The following is an 18,880-nucleotide window of genomic DNA, read 5'->3' on the forward strand; positions in this document are numbered from 1 at the left end:
ATATAGGCAGACACACTGCAACTCAAACCGGATCGTTAAGGAGGCTGTCGTCACGTCGGGCTCGGTTCGGCTGATTGAAAGTGCACCAGGTCTTGCATTCTAAGAAGGTAAGCAGTGAAATAACTGTTCTTGTATTGCTGTACTCATTTTGCAAGCACGAAACGCATTAACTAGCCAAGCACTTGTGCAACTCCGTCTACATAATCTGTGGCGATGTAACCGAATTCAAATGGCTGCTGATGCAACCGCGGTTGTTCATTGCGAGCAGTGGTTGTAAGTCATGTTCACGTTATGATTGAGGGCGCACGTTCACGCAGCACGTTATTTGAAGACTAAAAATTGGTACACACAGCGTGACTCTGCCTGTACATAGCAAGCCAAAAACAAAAAAAAAGACTTCGAAATGTTACCTTGCCTTGGGTTTTTACCGGCACCGACTAAGGCTGCTGATTCTTGAAATCAATTCCCCTTCTTTAAACTCTAGGGCCAATAAAATATGAATGTTTCTTTCTTCAGCCCTGATATTAGTCTAATTCTCCTCAAATAGAGTTATTTTTGTAATATCAATAAAATAAACGTGGTTACATATACATTTTGCATTAAACTTATTAAATATGCAAACTTTGAAACATGACCCTATGATGAACAGTGAGATTGATAGTTAAGTATGGGTTTCTTTTATATTACAAAAATAGGCTTTCCTGGGTCACATGTTTGAAACCAACAGGATGAGTTTATTTATTTATTTTTGGCCATATAATTGGCACCTGCCTTCCTAAGGCATCTCATCAATGGTAGAATCTCCCCAGGCAATACCACTGGCTTGCTCGTGCATTCTGAAGCTTCACAGCCCCTTGCAGTGTACTCTAGAGAGGCACAGGCATGCAGCCCTGCTGTTAAAACTAGAAGCATGGACGCTTCGGTTGGAAAAAATCTGTTCCTGGAGAGTTAACTAATAACCCGTCCCCTGGATTGAACTTTCTGAAGGGTTGGCGTGCTGCAAGCTTCGAGGAGAGACGTGCTGCCCTCCTGTGCCCTTCGTGCTTCCCTGTAACTCCACCGTGGTTTCTCTTGCAGGCACCATGTCCCAGTCTAAAGGTACAGTGGTCTTGGCTTACAGTGGTGGGCTGGACACCTCCTGCATCCTGGTGTGGCTGAAGGAACAAGGCTATGATGTCATCACCTACCTGGTAAGCAAGGCAGTTTCAACATGGATAGAAGTAGATAACTTTCTTTCTTTTTTTTTGTAGTCTTCCTTTTTAATACAGCGGTACCGCCCTTGTCTCCGGGGATGACGGCTGCGATAACTTTATTCTCTGCCCTTTGTCTGCTGGTTCATTTCTCATGCATCATCTGTGATTTTATAAAAGCCCAGTCCCATGTAATTGAATCAGCCCTTCACATTCCTGCCTGGGACCTGTCCTATCCAATCAGCCAGTGAGCTTGCACTGCTTATAAAACAGCGGACCACAAAGGCTTAAAGCAACAGTGTGTGAGGGCTGGATTAGCTTCAGGAGCCCCTTCTGTTTTGCAGCACGGTTTTGTTGGTGCTGTCAATGAAACGCATTGGGATGGGTGCAGTGGCGGCTGCTTTGTATGGGAGGATGCAACTGCAATATCCAGTTCTGCGAAGGAAGTCTCTGCGGTTAAACCAGTACTGTTAGTTCATTGTTCAGCGGCAGGATTCCTTCCTCATTCTACATCCCCCTCCCTCCCTCCAGATTTGTGAAGATAAAATGCCAGCCTTAGAGTGACTATTGTTCTAGTGCTTGACAAATCAGGATTGATTTAAAAAAAATAAAAAACAAAAAAATCTGGTTGCATAGCAGATTCGTCCATTCCAGGTTTTACTGCCAGCTTGATTAGCGCCAGTGTGTCTAGGTAACAGAAAACCAGGAATGGATGAAACAACGGCTCTTCACAATGGGGAAACTTTGATTTGGTGAAATCTGTTTAAAGCTAGCCTGTAAGCTTCATTTCATATGATTAAAGAATGCCTTTTTAAATTTTATTCTGATGCTATACTATAGAGCAAAATGCTGCTCTATATTCAAAAGCTGTTTCAGACCGCTGGCTTGTGACTCATTCTTTTTAATGACTTGTGAGTTCAACACATATCAACCTGCCCCAGTGGTTCAGACTCGGCCCTGCTAAGTGATGGAATTAAAGCCTTGTTACAGAGCCAATGCCTGTACTCCTTTGAAAGCCATTCCCTGGGTCTTCAGAGTTGCCTCCCTGCATAACCATCTTTGATTTAGTGCAGAGTTAAGCAGTCCTGTCAGTGGAGACCAGCTAATGAAGTCTTCCGATGCGCAGTCACAGAACCTCATTAGCGTCTGGGGGGCGCCGGTCCTTGGGCGCTGACTGAAAAGCTGGTTGAGAAAAAAAAAAACTCTCTGAAATTCCCTGATCGCATTAATGTGGCGTGCCTTTCCCGGCTTTGAGTAGCGGGCATGTGAAGGACCGTAGATTTGATTAGATGGAGCCTAGGACTTGATTATGTGAACTATTTCAAAAATCTCTCTCTCTCTCTCCTCTCTGTCTGTCGCAATCATTAGCCAGGTTTGTAACCGGCATCTCTTCAGACCGGACACAGTAAACCACACACTTATTCTGTAGTCTGTTTTGAGAAGCATTACTAGCACTGTGGAGGAAGTTGTGCAATGGCTTAGCATTGCCAGTTTATGTGAATTGTTTCATTTACTGGCCGAGCCCCTCCTCGGCTTGATTTTGTTATTGCATTAGAATCTCCTTGGCAAAGTCTCCAACTGTGGCCAGTTGTAGCAACTGATCTTTCTTTTAATAGGGATTTTAGCATTGCACACTGCCACCCTGTGTTCATGCATTGCAATTGCAGCTGTCAGCACATCCCTGTTAACACAGCCTTCTGGCATTGTGTAGCCAATGCAATAGACTCACTAAAGCACCCACGCTGCCCCCTGGGGAGCTACCAAACTGTCTGAATGCTAGCTGGCTCTCTACCACCTATAGCATGGAAGGCTTGCTAGATGGGAATTGTGCATTCAGTTCTGGCTTGGCCTCAGCCCCTGTGTTTGACCCCTCTGACCAATAGTATTAATGTAGTACTTTTTTATCAATCCGACAGGCAAACATCGGACAGGATGAGGATTTCGAAGCGGCTCGCAAGAAGGCGGAGTTCCTCGGGGCTAAAAAGGTACAGAGCGTACCCCTGTGCTGTCGTGTTGTGGATGTGTTCAATAACGGCTGCAGCTCTCTTCAGGGAATGCAGAGAGCAAACCAGCAAACAGAGGGCTTCACCCTTTGAACATGCCCGTGGGGCACAGCTGCCTCCAGTGCAGTTTTACTTAAAGCGCTTCGATCTTAGTATAGAGCGTTCTTAAAGTCTGTGAGCCAGTTTAGAATTCTGCTCTGTTTTCTGATCAGAGGTGACTTTTTTTTTTTTTTTGTGGTGTGTTAGGCAGCCATAAAAATATGTTTTCATGGTTCAGGGTTTAATTGCAGTCTATTTGATCCACGGTTTAAAAAATACTTACAATAAAAATCTTGCTCACTGTTCCAGATTTATCTTGTGTCTGGAGTACAGACGTACCCTTCTAAGAGTTTCTCAAATAAAAACATAGTAAAGTGTAATAAAGCACAGCAAAAGCCTGGTGAAGCATGGGTACGCTTCGTAAATAACAGGGTATGGCAAAGCTAAAGCATGTTCACATGGCAAACCAGGGTAAGCTCTGGTAAATGCATTTTGGAACCGTGCTGGAACCGTGGGAAAACTGCCAAAATGCCATGGGCAACTTTTTCTAAGGGCAACGTGTTTCAAAGCCTGTTTGACAGTTGCGTTGCAGTAAGGGTTAATTGAATGAAGTGACGGTGATGATGATGATGATGACGATCTCCCCAGGTCTTCATTGAGGACCTGTGCAAGGAGTTTGTGGAGGAGTTCATCTGGCCTTCGGTCCAGGCCAACGCGATATACGAGAACCGCTACCTGCTGGGCACCTCCATCGCCCGGCCCTGCATCGCCCGCAGGCAGGTGGAGATCGCCAAGAGGGAGGGGGCGCAGTACGTCTCCCACGGAGCCACCGGGAAGGTAAGAGCACCTTGCGGCATCCCGTTCTGGAGCTGTATAGTCATTTACATCCCTTCTCCTACCCCAGCTCCACCCTCCTAGCTCCGAACAACCACACTGTTACTGCGCAAGATTATTTCCACTCTGTGTGTATCTGTATACCGTTTGCAATCCACTGCACCTTTCCATTCATTGCTTTTCCTGAAATATTTATTGAAATGTGCGGTTTCTCCACTAGGTGGAGGCACAGCACACAGTATTGACCCAGCAAGTGCTTGTGTGTCACATGTAAGGATGTTTGATACTGTTCAAGAAGCATTCTGAATAAATGACTACAATGTTAATTGTAAAGCAACTGCGCATACGGACTAGACTATCCGTACTGTAGATGTATAGTTACTAGAGTATAAACGCTAAGGTCAGCTTGTACATTTTACATGCAGATTTCTGATACATAAAAGGTCTGCAAAAAAGTTTTGAGTAATCCTAAACCACTGTTGCGTTTTGCAAAATCGAGTGCCTGATCTGAAGTCTGGAAAGATCTTGCGTGTGAGCATCCTGTCTGAGAGGGGATACAGGCCTGCTGCTGTCGTGAAGCACGGACACGCTCTTGCACGTTTCCGAGTGGACTTGCTAACCGCTCCCTCGATGTTTCTTTGCAGGGTAACGATCAGATCCGTTTTGAGCTGACCTGCTATGCGCTGTACCCAGAAGTGAAGGTAAGAGACTGGAACACGCCAAGGTGTGTGAAGCCTTGCATTTGCTTTCAGCATTGCCAGCCTTCATACCGTGCAGGAGCAGCCGAGCTGTAGCAGCACTGCAAGTATTCGTAGACAAAGAGCCTGCAAATGAACAGAGCAGTTCAGTTCACGCTGCCTGGTTTCCACTAAACAGGGTGCTCATGAGTGGAGGCCAAGCTGTTTGTAGATTGTCATTAAGAATATATATATTTTTTTTTGCAGGTTTAGTATTTCTCCAATGCACACACTGAATCATCATATAAATTCTTGCAATTAGACTGCAGATTGGTTATGGATCCTGAGACCCAATATTTCCAGTACGTCAAATCCTGTGTTTCAGCATCCTGACCCCTAATGCCCTCCCTCGTTGATCAATGATTCTTCAGTAATAAATACAGTCTAGTTTGGGACAGCAGTGTGTGGGCTGCTTCTGCGTTTCAGCATCCTGACCCCTAATGCCCTCCCTCGTTGATCAATGATTCTTCAGTAATAAATACAGTCTAGTTTGGGACAGCAGTGTGTGGGCTGCTTCTGCGTTTCAGCAGCAGCTTGCAGGATCTCGGGTTACCCAGCAGGTCATTTGGTCCTCTTTTTTTTTTTTTTGGGGGGGGGGGGGGGGGGGATTAGTCTGAATCAGGGCTGCTAATCACCCTCCTGATCTCTTTTATTCTCTAAATAACTAAGAGGATGATTAAAGGGGGCTCACCTACCCCTGGACAATACCTACTCCTGTTAACATGGGAAACTTTAACAGCATCTGTTAAGTAGCATTTTGTATTGTATTTTTTGCACGCATTATACTGTACGTTTTTAATATGTCAAGACTAAGGGCTACATGTGCCTCTCCCCGTGAGGTAGGTCCGCAGTTCCAAAGATTGGGAAAGTTAAACGGCAGTGTTATTGCATGAAATGAGTGCTCTAGAACTGCAGGACCTCTGGCTGGCACTCGTTGCTCTGCAGGAAGTGCGGGAGTCTTAATGAATCTGTGTGTGAAGAGGCACAACAAGGATTTGAGCAGAATTGAACACGTTTGCTTTATTGGTCCTCAAAGCCACAGTTTGGCAGTGTTCCCATGATCGTTAGCCACAGTAATGAGGCCACTAGTTCTTAGCAGTAGTGAATTACTTATTATCTTAGCAGTAGTGAATTACTTATAGAATTATCTCCGGGAGGGAATCGAACACAGCGCTGGTGTATCTTCATGGAGGATTGTGAATGCTTCTTGAATGCACTCTCAAGTCTTGTATATCTTACCTAAACGTGTGTGTGAAGCTAAACCGTGTTTTGCGAGCTTCAGCGTTCCTGCCAGAGCCAGTCAAGTTCTCACGCCCGCTCGGTTCCCTGTCTTGAGGAGAAAGACACCTCTCTGTTGATCATGGCATGACCTTCATGAAGAAGTCGATGGGTGTGGCTGATTTAAATAGAAAATGCTTCTCCTCTTAATTGTAGATCATCGCTCCGTGGAGGATGCCCGAGTTCTACATGCGGTTCCAGGGCAGAAACGACTTGATGGAATACGCACAGGTACGTTCCCGAAAGCACTGCGTCGCTCTAGATCAAACACATCCATTTTCCTATGACTTTCATTTGAATCTTCCCCTTATGGGGTCACCATGCACGAAAGGATGAAACACCTTTTTCATTTCATATTGTATTTTGTATTGAATGCTAATAAAACGAAGGAGCTATATTTAAAATCTGTGATGATTTGAAAGCTGTCCAAGACCTGCCCCGGCTTTAGTAATAGTTGCTTTCCTTCTATTAAATCTGTTCAAGGCTGCTCTGATGGCGTTGTAACCTAGTGGCTGAAGTTCTGTTCTATATCCATTAGGGGGCACTCATGGTGTTTAGTAACCCTGCTGTAACGTGCAAAACTGTAAACCATTTAAAATGCTTTGCCACAGAGCTTGAAGACACTGATAGAGAACTGTTTCCAAGCTGTAAATATTCAAATAAATAAGTCTTTTGCTTCAGAGAATTACAAACTGAAAGTCTCCACTTGGGCGTACTCCTAAGAAAATGAGTGAACCTTTAATATAGAAAGGATTAAACTCCTGAAATGTGGAGCCCACTGATACAGTTTACCCAACGCCCTTCTAATAAAAGAATTCCCTAGTTTTACAGATTAATATCTGAGGTTTTAAAACCGTGTAAAAAAAACAGAACTAACGTCCTGAAGCTGTAGTTAATAAAATAAATAATAATTTTAAAAAAGCAGATGTTTTTGGTAAACTCAAAATAACGGGTCTCCTTGAGTATTCTGTACGAGATGGAGTGTGAGTTTGCGTCAGCTTGAGAGAGCGTCGTTTCATTCAGATAAACCCCAGCTTGATCTCATTACAGTTCAAGATCAACACACTTGCTGGCCCAGTACTGTTCAGGGAGACGGGGTCATTATCAGGGTTTGTGTCTGGCCTGGCTCTCTGTAGCTCCTGACTGGCCTATCCCAGGCTGTGCTGTGTGCGGATCAGGGTGCCATTGCTGTGTAATTACTTGCTGTTTGCTGTAAAGGCTGTCCTGTTAAACTGGTATTGTCCCACAGTTTGAGTACTGTAGCGGGAATTTATAACGGGAGACGCTGAAAGCAATGGAAGCATTCACGCACTGGAAAATGAATCACTGGAATGTAAACGGGATACTCCTGTCTGTCTGCTGCTCTCACTTCTTCGAGTGCCGCACCCCTGAGTCGCAGGCAGTGCGTTTAACAGGCTGTTGCTTTCCATGGCTCTTGCCTCTGCAGATCGAAAAACGTTTCGATTCAGAGTAGCTAAAGTTTGATCATCCTTTTTTCCATTTATTAAACCATGTATTTGAGTTCTGTGCTTCATTCCCCTGACCTGTTACAAATCGGTATGGCATCAGAACTTGAACTAGGCATGCTGAGACGCACTCACAGGGTGCTTTATCAGTGCATGGGTGTTTTAAGTGCAGTTGAAAAAACATTGAAGGGTCGTCCCAATGAGATTGATACAAGTACCTTTCTCCCACACCTACCAGCCCCATCCATCTCCCTCTTTCATCTCCCTTCAGCCAGGGTCTTAGCGGCAGGCTGCTCCCTCTTGAGTTTGAGCCCTGGGGGGGGCGCAGGAGAGAGAGCCGCTCTCCAAAGGAAACAGATTAGCCTGTAAACAAACAGTTTAGAGAGCGTCCCACTCCAGGAGACAATGGGCACTGTGAAAGCGGAGCAGGGTGGGGGAGCGTTGATCAGCGGGCCCGTGTTTTTCACACGCAGCGTTTCCGTATTCTCCCGGCAGGACCCCTCAGGGGGATGCGGCTCGCTGCCCTGTGGGTGCCATTACCCCCCGTGCCCCTCCAGTTCCAAGCAAGGTTATTTGTCAGAGATGGTGTGAGATCAAGGGTTAGGGGGGAGGGCAAAATTTAGCGCTCCTGAAAAGCGGGTGGTTCTGTCTCGGCTGTAGAAAAACACACCCCAACACTGGCAGCTTGGAGGATTTCTAAACCTTACAGGATCTAACCTTAATTCTTCCTCTTCCCCTATCACAGAAACATGGCATACCTGTGCCAGTCACCCCCAAATCTCCCTGGAGTATGGATGCCAACTTGATGCACATCAGGTAAGAGCACCCTTGTCTCTGCATGCCCCCCTGAGCGGATGGCGTGTGCCCATTCTTGAGCTGTCTCAATATCAGAAGCTCTGCCCATATTGATGAAGCAGTGCAATAACCACTTGAGTTCTTGTCGGTGACCCCTGGTGGTGAGTCCTGCATTGCGCCGCAGCATTGACTTTAACCACCTCGCATTATAATGTGATGCTGGATTTGGTTGCTCTGAGTAAGCGGAGTTAACCTGCATTCAGTTCCATTCAAACTTCCAGCAGATATAATAAAGCACCTGAATGGAGCTGAACCGGCGAGGAGCAAGTAGGAGTCTCTGTATCCCAGGGCTGGTCCGGCACCTCCACCCAAGTCCCAGGGCGGATGGTCTTTTTAATAAGCAAGTGATGGGCTGAATAGCTGTGCTTTTCACAGCCTCTTTCTGCTGAGCAGGGAGGGCAGCCAGTGTCACGCCGGCAGACATACTCACACTGCAGCCTTTCTTCCGCGCTCAACAAAGAGAGAATTGATTCGTGCAGCCGTGATTCAAAGCCAGTCTGCCAGCATTGTTGTGATTGTAGCTGTGGTATAATACAGTACAGTAAGTGAAGTGACTGATAATTTGGGGCTCGGTGGTTTTATACTGTTCTGTAAATCCAAGAGGAATGCCGCTCGCTGTAAAGACAGGATTTTGTGATCTTGCGTTGGCAAGCCATAGCGTGCCGGTACATTTCACAGGCTGGTGGCATTTGAGGAGAGCTGCGCACAGCGTACTGAAGTCCTACAGTCCCATGTTGGCTTGGGTAAGAAATTAAGTGCTTTCACAGCCCTGAACAGAACTCTAAGGTAACTTTTTAGATTGGGGCTGCTCTGGATTTGGGAAACCTGAACTAATAAAGATTTGTAGAGACTAACTTTTTTTTTTTTCTTTTTTCCTTGCAGCTATGAATCTGGTATACTGGAGAATCCTAAGGTAGGGTTTCTCTTTGACATCCTCTCCCTCGCTGCCCGCAAAACTGCTCCAGAGAGCTTCACATACTGTAGAGTGTCTGCCTTGTTATTTCTATACCAGCGTGAAATACGAGACCATCCGAAGGGGGTCAGGGGTTGAGGCTCAGGCCGGCTTGCCCCTTGTGAAACTACCCCCCCCCCCCCCCCCCACGGTGAGAGTGTGCAGCCAGGCAGTGCTCCATGGCACAGGCCTGGGAAGAACCACGCTCACACAAACGCAGGCTTGTCTGACGTGTACAACACAGATCATTTCCAATTTCACGGGAGCTCCATGAGAAAGGCTGAGCCAGCCTCAGCTGGTACAGTGTGTGTGTGTCTCTCTCTGAAGGGCTTTTGTTTAAACGCTGCTGCCGGGATCGACGCGGGAGGGACGGATTTCAGCGTGACGCCGCGCAGTAAAAAATGTCACCAGCAAACTACAAAGGGTCGATTAGACAGATGAAACACGACGAGATGTTAGGGCTTCAGAAACCTACTGCCAGACTTTTTCCCAATGCTCTGTCTATCCTGACCTCCCTGCTCCCATGTCCTGCATTGCTGTGGTTTAACTACACTTAGTCAAGCAGATAAAGGATGAAATTTTGAAGGCACCGAGATCTCACCCAAGTTCTAGCTGCTAATCAACTCAAAACTCTCAATAGCTTCGTAACTGTACGCTTTGGCTAAGGCTCCTGTTTTGACATTATTTTATATCATTTATTTAAGTTAATTTATTGTTAGCCATCGAGGCTGGCTGCATAAGATCGCTGTTCTAGTTTAAAGCTTTGATGCATCTCCTAAACCAGAAAAGTCAAATCCGCATTTTCTATTGCTTTGGTATTTCAGTGTGCCATCACAGCAGTGCAAAGCATCGCCTGTAGAATGCCATTGCCCTGGGATTTTGATTGCCTGCTCCTGTTCTAGTGTCTCTAGCAGAGCCCTGTCCTCCCTCCCTCCTTCCCTCCATCCCCTCTTTCCTGTTCACGCTCCAGTGCCCTTGTGACACTTGCAAAAACTATTTAAGCCGTCCATCACCGCCAATTATAGAATCGGTCGACAAAAATGAAAAGCAACAATTCCATTGCAGTGTTTGATAAACACGGGCCGGTCTTTGATCAGCCACTGTACACACTGTTGAGTTTGGAGGGGGGGGGGCTCTCGAAGAGGCAGTGAAGCCCTGTGGACACTTTTGCCTTTGTTAGCCAGTCTCTAGGGAGCGTAATGAGATTTGACAATAAGAGATCAGCTACTAGGGTCCCAATTTTCAAGAGGTTGGGAACACGTTGTCACCGCTTTACAGCAAGCAACAGTACAGGTGGATAAGTGGAGATTACTGCAGTCAACAGCTGTGAAGTGTTTTGGGTTCTGTAGAGATGAGAGATGTGGAAAGCAAACTTCAGAATCGCGATTCTGCGATGGAACGTGTGGGACGATTGCGGCCGTCTCTGAAATGCAAAAAAATATATTTTTTCTAACTTTCATTTCCAAGCAGATGGCTGAAATACTTTGCTCTTTCTACCTTCTCTCTCTCTCTCTCTCTCTCTCTCTCTCTCTCTCTCTCTCTCTCTCTCTCTCTCTCTCTCCCCCCCCCCTTATCTTTGGCTCTCCAAGACCCAATTGAAGGGCAGTGAGGCAGTTAATGCGTAGAAAGATCGAAATTTACTTGCTTTAAGTTCATGCGGCAGCCTTTTCTCAAAGAGTGCATTCAGCCGCCCAGAGCACAACAATGTGGGGCGATTGGATAAAGCCTGCGAGCCGGCTCCTTGCTTCGACACGACGGTTCAGTTCACGGCCCATTTGCCTCCAATGCTCTCCTCTTTCTCCCCGGCATATTTGCCTCTTTTTGGCTCTTTCAGGATGACATCTCGGGGCCAGGCCCTCCCGCGGGGAGGCCTAAATGAAATGCATTGATACTGAGCAAGAACCAATTTGTCTCTTGAACTGTTTCTTGTATTTAAAAAGAGAGAAGGAGAGGGAGGAGAGAGTGAAAAAAAAACTACAAGCGCACCGCAGTGTAATCAAGGAATACTGACCGACCTCTGAGATTGGTTTTTGGGTTGTTTTTTTTTTTTTTTCCAGGATGCGCTCATGTGGAAATTGAAGAGTCAATTTCGGTATTTAATACAGTGCATTTAAAGACTTTGGATAAGCAAGACTGAGGTCTACAGTATGATTTTTTTTTTTAAATGGTTTAGCTATTGTGGTTTTAACCATTGGAAGAAAAATGCACAATTGGTAATTGGCTATGCAGGTGTATTAGTGAGGGACTGGAAGTAGCCCTGTGGAGCTGGGATAAAAGCATTGTGGTCTAGTGGTATGAGCTGAGGACTGGGCGGTAAGCAACGTGGCCTAGTGGTTAGAGTTGAGGGACTGGGAGAAAAGGGGGAGGCAGCCACAGCATTTTCCACCTTAGCTTCGTATCTCTCCAAGACCCTCAGTGAAATTCTCCAACTTGTCTGAGCTTATTTCTAAAATCTTCCAGCGCTCTCCCTGAAAGTACAGCACGATGCACGTTGGTCAAGCAGACTCTTATCGCTGTAATCAACGAGCCCCGATCCGCAGCCCTGCCAGTTCATTTGCATGAAGGCGGCGCTCGGGCGGAAACAAGTCAGTTTGAGCGTTTAGTTAAAAGGACGGAAGCGATGGCTCTCGGGCACGTGTGCAAGCGGAGATTAGTTATTGTATCATGATTTGTCTGGTAAAGACTTCCATTTAAATGCACGCGTGGTTATTTTGCATAGCTCCTCTGCAATTTGGCTCAGCTCAGGAAACATCGGCGGCGATTTGCTCTTAATGCCGTCGTAATTGGCGGGCTGCTGTTAACTGGAGCAGGGCGCCTTTCGAGACTCCCACTCGAAATTGGAATAGGGCTTCTTAAGCCTAGCCCTGAATGGAAATGTGCCGTTTGTTACAAGGAGAGTGGGTATGACAACCCAAGGGTATTTATTATACTGACACCAAGTTGCACGAGCTTCACACTTCGTTAAAGGAACGCGGCGGTTGGAAATGGATCGGAAGAGTAAAGCCACTGGCAGATTCGGGATTTGAACCCGAGACTGGTGTACTGTAGGTGCAGTCTGCAGTGTGTTTCAACTCCAGAGCCTGTGCAGAGTTCCCTCCAGTAAGGATCGCCAGGGCTTGCCTGGACACAACGGTGCTGCCACGCTGCTTGAAGTCTGCTAATACATTGATTACACTGGGCAACGCAAATGCTGTAAGACAGGAACCAGTGAACTACACAAATGAAATATCTGCTTTGGAAGTTTTTACCTTTTAATGGAACCTCCCATAGGGCAGATTTTCATTCCCACGTTCTTTCCCCCCCAGCGTATCAGACCCTATGTAGGCCAGCTCCTGCAATTTGGCTAATTTTTAAGGTCGTTTTTCCAACTTTGCAGGATCAGTGTTTTAATGCGAGAGCCTTCTTTTAAGCATTCTTCAGCAGCTTTAGCATGATGGCGCTTTGTGAACGCTGCACTGCAATTCAGTGGAGTCTCAAGACTTGTAAATTGGAGTTGTTTCCAGTTATTAACAAGTAATTGCACATGCCAGCTAAAGCGCTTCCGAGTCGGGCAGCATGAATGTGAGTAGGAAGAGATCTGCATGCAGGTATTGTCTGGAGCCCTGCGGAGTGCGTGGCCCCTGCTAGGCTGGGCTCTGGGACTGATGGAGAGCTCGTTTTGCTGCCTGACTTGATCCAGAGAGTGACAATTCCACCCCCAGCTGAGAGCTGGTCAAAGGGGGAAATGAAACCAACTAGAGGAGAAAAATGGCACATTGCTTTTTCTTTCATTCTTTTGATGGCTTTTTTCAAGTCCTATTTATTTTTAACTTTCGCTTTTTTTTTTCTCCAATCCTCCCTCTTCAGAAATAGCAGCATCCCCTTTTTCTCTCCTCTTTTTTTTTTTTAAAGACTTCTGTGTTTTTTTTTTTTTTTTTTTTTATTCCAATCCTCATCTGCACATTTGTGATATAGATGTAGTTTTAAGCCATTTGAAATGACCGATTTTTAAACTGAAAATGTACCTTTCCACTGCCCTTGTGTAATTGCCTAACAAGAGGGATCCGCAACTATACATGGCTTCTGAACCTGGACACCAGCCCTGGGGTCAGTTGTAATTCCAATTGCAGCCGAGTTCCAGTTCCAGTGCTGTTGTGTTCCATTCCAGTTGGTTACAATGATGCTGCAATCATTCTAATTACAATTGCACTAAAAGTCATGAATAACCCAGTAATAATGGCAGGTACAAATACAGAACCAGAAGAGAGATTTTCTATTATTTTTTTAACATATGGGGTCACCCTGAGCAGTTAAATACAAAGATAACGATCGAATGACAAATACAGGCGTAAAACTTTGTTTCCTCCCTTTTTGCATTTCCAGACTCACGCCCCACCCGGCATCTTCCAGATGTCAAAGGATCCCGAAGTGTCTCCCAACACGCCCGACGTCCTGGAGATTGAGTTCAGCAAAGGTATGTGGAGCGGCGCCATGTTACCGTCGCTCTCCTCCAGGGGGTGCTGCAAACCCTGCAACTGACCGGGAGCAACTGGGCCGCCTCTTAAGATTCTAGACTGAGCAAATGCATCGCAGCACGTCGTCAACGGCCGCATTGGTTGCATGCAATCAAAATTGCAATGGGAACTACCATTCAATTGCAATGAAGGGTTGACTTGGTACGTTCACGGTCGTCATATATAGCACCAAAATGACAAATCGAGCTGCAGCCTTTCAACAAGCCATTCCTCCAGCAATGGCTAGCAATGGAACATTCACCCACAGGATGGAGCATTGAGTCAACCATTGGGGGTGTTTACCACAAGCACCAGGGATCAAACCCAGGAACCTGTAAACCTCAAAAACAACAAGCAAGAATCTTCCCTCCTAGAGGAATAGTAACTGCTGCAGCCCTCGTCTTTTAACCCTGCCTGGACTCTTACAGTGAATCCTTAATGTATCACAGAACTCGGGGTACCGATCGGAGACGAGAACGCATTGGGATTCTAGCCGCGGAGTCCTATTCTTAATACAGGCTTGTTTAGAGAACGGATTTAGCAATTAAAAAGAATTTTAAGAAGTATTAAACTCCCTTAACTGTGGGGCCTTTTCTCCTCAGGCCTACATCCCTGAAAAAGCAAAGCTGTAATTTTTCCTACAACTGTGTCTACTTCCCTTTGTCTGCTAAACCAGCCTGCTGCAGGGTAAAAAAAAAACAAAACACTGTGATCCATATTAATAGGCCCTGGTCTCCTTACAAAAAAAGAGAACCAACCCCCACAGCCTCTTTTCAGTCTGCCAGTTCATCTATTTGAAGTTTTAATCTAATTATGAACTATTTGGAAGGTAAGAGGCTTTGCCCAGTTCCATAGCCCCGATATCTGTGTGCTCCATGGGCTTGGAATCAAGAAGGGAGAGGGGGGTCCGGACGGGACAATACCCTCGTCCGAAAATATTTGTCAGGTCTTTACCCGTCATTATAACACTGCTTACATTTTAGCAGTGAAAGGGGACTAGAAAGGGACTATTTACGCCTGACTGGCAACTGCAGGCGTGCAACATGCTAATGAGATACAGATGGATATGAGATTAGCGCTGCAATGTTTCCCCCTCCCCTCACTCACACCAACCCTTTTTTATTGCTCGTTTCACACTATTAATGAGCAAGCTAATGACATCTCCCTTTTGTTTGTGAAAGGGGACAATGATTAATTCATAGGGCTGCTTCTCCCCCCTTGATCTGATCCCTGATGGCTGTTGGTCAGGAGAGGGTGGTGGCAGTGACAGCGGCTAATCGAAGCATGTGTGTTTGTGTCTGCCAGCTCCAGTACAGTGCGTGTGTGTGCTGTACCGTCGATTCCGTCTCCACGCAGGAGAAAGGACCTTGTTTGAAAGCCAAACCCCCCCCCTCCCCATCCTCATTCCTGGCTGGGCCGCTGGGACAGAAGGCATGGTGGCACAAGACAAAGCCGAAGCGTGAAATTCAATTAGCAAAGGGCCTGGTTGCGATTTCACAGCCTTCAAAAAGGAAAGAAGGGCTTTTAATTTATTGAGGGAGGGGGGGGGGCCAGCACAGACCCTCAACTAGCCCTCCATTAGCTGGGTCCGCCCCCCCCCCCCCCCCCCCCCGCCTTGAGCTTCACCTGACTGGTCTCTTTGTCCCTGTGTCTATGCCTTTGAGACCGCTGATACCTGAGCGGAGTGTTGTGCAGTGGTGAAACGGTGCAGTGAGATCTGATAGCTTGCTATTATTATTATTATTATTATTATTATTATTATTATTATTATTATTATTATTCAGTGTATTCTGTCCCCTCCTTGCCCTATAGGAGTCCCAGTGAAAGTGATCAATGTTAAAGATGGGAAGTCTGTCGACTCTCCACTGGGGATGTTCCAGTACCTCAACACTGTTGGGTAAGAGCTTTTGAATTGTTATGCATGTATTTATTCTTGCACTTTTACTCCGTCCCTGCAAACGTTTTGTTCTTCAGGACAATGCATGCTCACCCCCCCCACCCCTCCATTCCCCCTTGTACTCATGACAGTGCCTATTCATTATTTCTGAAGAGTTAACTAAGTGTTTAGTAAAAGGTTCACTATTATAACAACAAAACTAGTAGGTGTAATAGACACATAAAAACAGGCTTCCCTAGAACCTGAACAAACTCGCTCGCCCTCCCAGAATACACTTCACCAGGCAGGCTCGGATCCCTTCCATCAGCCCTAACTCTGCTGCACTGCCGTGAATACAGCTGCTGCCTAAATATCTCTGGGAGCCATTTGATGGCAGACTTTCCTTCTTTACTGATGCTTGTGTGCAAGTTTGGGGCCAGAGGAGATGAAAGCTGGATTTGCATGGCAATGACTTTGTATCTACAGGGGAATGGATGTGTTTATTAAACCAGGAGAGCTGTCCCCAGCACCCATTATTTCATAGCATGTGGTGCTTTTCCAACACTTGTAAATTTTATATTAATAGTCTTAAGTGCCTGTCTCCTTGGTGCTTGAACTGTCTGCATTGGCTAGCGTTTTACCAGTGCTGGTCTCAGGTCATTTCCAGCTTTTGAACTGGTATAGATCTCTGAATTAAACAGAGAGCTGGGAAAACCGTTTCCCCCGTAGATTGCCAGCCTTGGACTGAAATATTCAAAGTAAGTTTATGAGCGATATCAGCTGCAGTGTATTGGTAATTCGCTAGCAGTCGGCAAGTCTTTTTTTTTTTCACTGGCCTGCTCTGCATCACAGTGTGTGGCTTCACTCCTTATCCCTCCTGTCTGTCTGCTTGGACGCTCCCCTGATTTTCTGCCAGCAGGGCTGGAGCCCTACACTTTTGGGGGGTGTATAGAGAAGTTTTGTCCCCCTTTTTTAATGAGGCAGAATGCTCTTTGTCCCAGTTTATCGTCATCTCTCCTGGCTGAATGGGCGCTTTCAGCAGGAGCCCCTATTAATGTCGTAATCGCTCAACGCGATTAGCCAGGGCTGTGTTGTGCACTTAGCAAGACTGGACGTGTGGGAGTCTTCTTGCCAGGCCTCCTGCAGCTGGGTGCTGAGCAGAAGCGAGAGGGGGCCCAGTTTAACCCCTTCCTGTCTTGTTCCTCGGCAGGGGGTCGCACGGAGTGGGCAGGATCGACATTGTGGAGAATCGGTTCATTGGCATGAAGTCGCGAGGTAAGGACTGGCCCGGGCAGCTCAGTCTGCACTGCCCTCTGATAACTGAGTCTGTGCAGACTGGGAGGGGCACTGCACCCATCTGCAAGCTCGAAGCAATAAGAGAGAGAGAGCGAGAGAGATCTCAAAACCACACATCAATACTGACAGTTGACACAGTGTACAAAGAATCCCCAGACCTCCCCAAGGAACCTGCCAATTGACATTCAGACCCGTGAGATCAAATTAATGCTACAAATAGAAAAACAAAACAACTGCAGAGTGTTTAGGAGAATTTGAAATGTAGAACTTAGCTGTTTGGTTCTAGTTTTGTAAAATTGACCGGACGTTCATTTACCTCCTAACAGGTGTTAATTACAGACTGCAGTGAACTCTATGAAAATATGGCCGCTTGTATACAAATTCCTGGGTTGAAACAATTTGATCAGCCAATCGGGTAACTTAAGCTGTGTTGGTTTTTCCATCCAGAATTTGTGTATAGTTGGACAGCTTATTTGGAGAGTGTCGTGTGTCAAGTTGCATCTGTGCAACTGTGAGGAATCGCTCCCTCTTTTAATGCAGTTTTAGTGGACTGCACAGTAGAACATTTTGCAGGTTAAAAATAAAACGGGTAAACCTCCAGTCAGGAGGAGCTCCAGCCAAAAACATTTAGCAAATGTAAAAAAATTGTGTTGGTCAAGGGGCTTTTTGGTGTAAACCTGCAGGTACTGCTGTGCGTGTGTGTAGTCCTGTAAGAGGAAGCTCCAGTTAACAGGCACAGGGCCAGCCAAGCTGTATAATCACTGTCTGGATTGACTGTGCAGAATTAAACACATTCCCCTTTTCATGGCTGCTGAACAGACTCCTTTCATCTCATTGTGCGCAGTGTGTGTGCGTGGATGCGAGGCTGTCTCTTCGTAATTAGGGCTTATATTTAACTGCTAATTAAGTCCCGTCCTGCTAATGGCGATTAATCCCAATTGCATTATCCCTTTCACATCTCTTTGATGTGATCATTAGGAGGAGGATAAAGCAGATAAATGCCACATTTAGTGTCGAGCAGGAACTGAAGCCGGCACTCCCTTGCTGGATGCTTTGCGTGTGCTTTTGTTTTTGTTTAGTTTTTTTTCTAGCTTCGATTAAATGGCCTTTTTAATGGAACAATGGGCTGAAAGTGCCAGATTGTATTTAAATACAAACAGAGCGATTGTGAATGCACCACGTCGCTGCAAATATTTAGCATTCAGTCAATGGGTGCATCCTGTTTTTACCTTTTCAGGATGTTTAAGCTTAGTGGTGGGGGGCTTGAAATACAGAATAATCTCCCGCTGCGTTCGATTGGTTAAAAATATGTTTCATAAGAGTAACTTCGGATTTAATAACAGATGCTTTGTTGTTGTTTTATCCTGAAGATTTCAGAATGAATTCAACACCACAGGATCAGCCACTAATGAATGCATTGTAATTCCAATTAATATCTTAAAAAGCTCAAATGAAACGGGCTTGTCATTTTGCTAACAAGCTTGGGGAATATTCCACCGCTCCAGTACGTTCTCGTTTGTGCAGACTGCCTCACATACGGCGTTAGGTCTGTGGAATAAACGAAACTGTAGCTGGATTTAGTTATAAAAACCTTTATGCTGTAGAAAACTTTTGAAACGGTGTTTAATCACGTGGCTGAAACCTTTCGTGAGGACCTGGGTAGTCTCTCATAACACTAGCATCCCATGTTAAAATCCTACCAAGAAGGTTAAACTGTTTATGTAGATGAGGCCGGAGTTAACAAGTTACAGGCAGCCCCTTGTTCCCAGCACAGTGCAGAGCAGGTAATTACCAGTTTAAGTATCCATTAGTGTCGGTGTGATCTGGCTGATAAAGATGGGATCGGTGTGAGACACCCTGT

General features: G+C 45.9%; 1 protein-coding gene across 1 annotated transcript in view; it reads left to right on the forward strand.

Annotated features, from left to right (window-relative positions):
* ass1 (argininosuccinate synthase 1) overlaps nt 1-18,880 on the forward strand; it is a 31,947-nt gene continuing 13,067 nt past the window's right edge. The window contains exons 1-11 of the mRNA XM_041242782.1: nt 1-107; nt 1,078-1,190; nt 3,107-3,175; nt 3,881-4,069; nt 4,711-4,767; nt 6,238-6,312; nt 8,293-8,363; nt 9,285-9,315; nt 13,717-13,807; nt 15,660-15,744; nt 16,934-16,998. Coding sequence (XP_041098716.1) covers nt 1,083-1,190; nt 3,107-3,175; nt 3,881-4,069; nt 4,711-4,767; nt 6,238-6,312; nt 8,293-8,363; nt 9,285-9,315; nt 13,717-13,807; nt 15,660-15,744; nt 16,934-16,998 — 841 coding nt within the window. The 5' untranslated portion in view covers nt 1-107; nt 1,078-1,082. The remainder of the gene's footprint in view (nt 108-1,077; nt 1,191-3,106; nt 3,176-3,880; nt 4,070-4,710; nt 4,768-6,237; nt 6,313-8,292; nt 8,364-9,284; nt 9,316-13,716; nt 13,808-15,659; nt 15,745-16,933; nt 16,999-18,880) is intronic.

This window comes from Polyodon spathula, unplaced genomic scaffold, assembly GCF_017654505.1.
Source record: "Polyodon spathula isolate WHYD16114869_AA unplaced genomic scaffold, ASM1765450v1 scaffolds_1422, whole genome shotgun sequence".
NCBI classification, from domain to species: Eukaryota; Metazoa; Chordata; class Actinopteri; order Acipenseriformes; family Polyodontidae; genus Polyodon; species Polyodon spathula.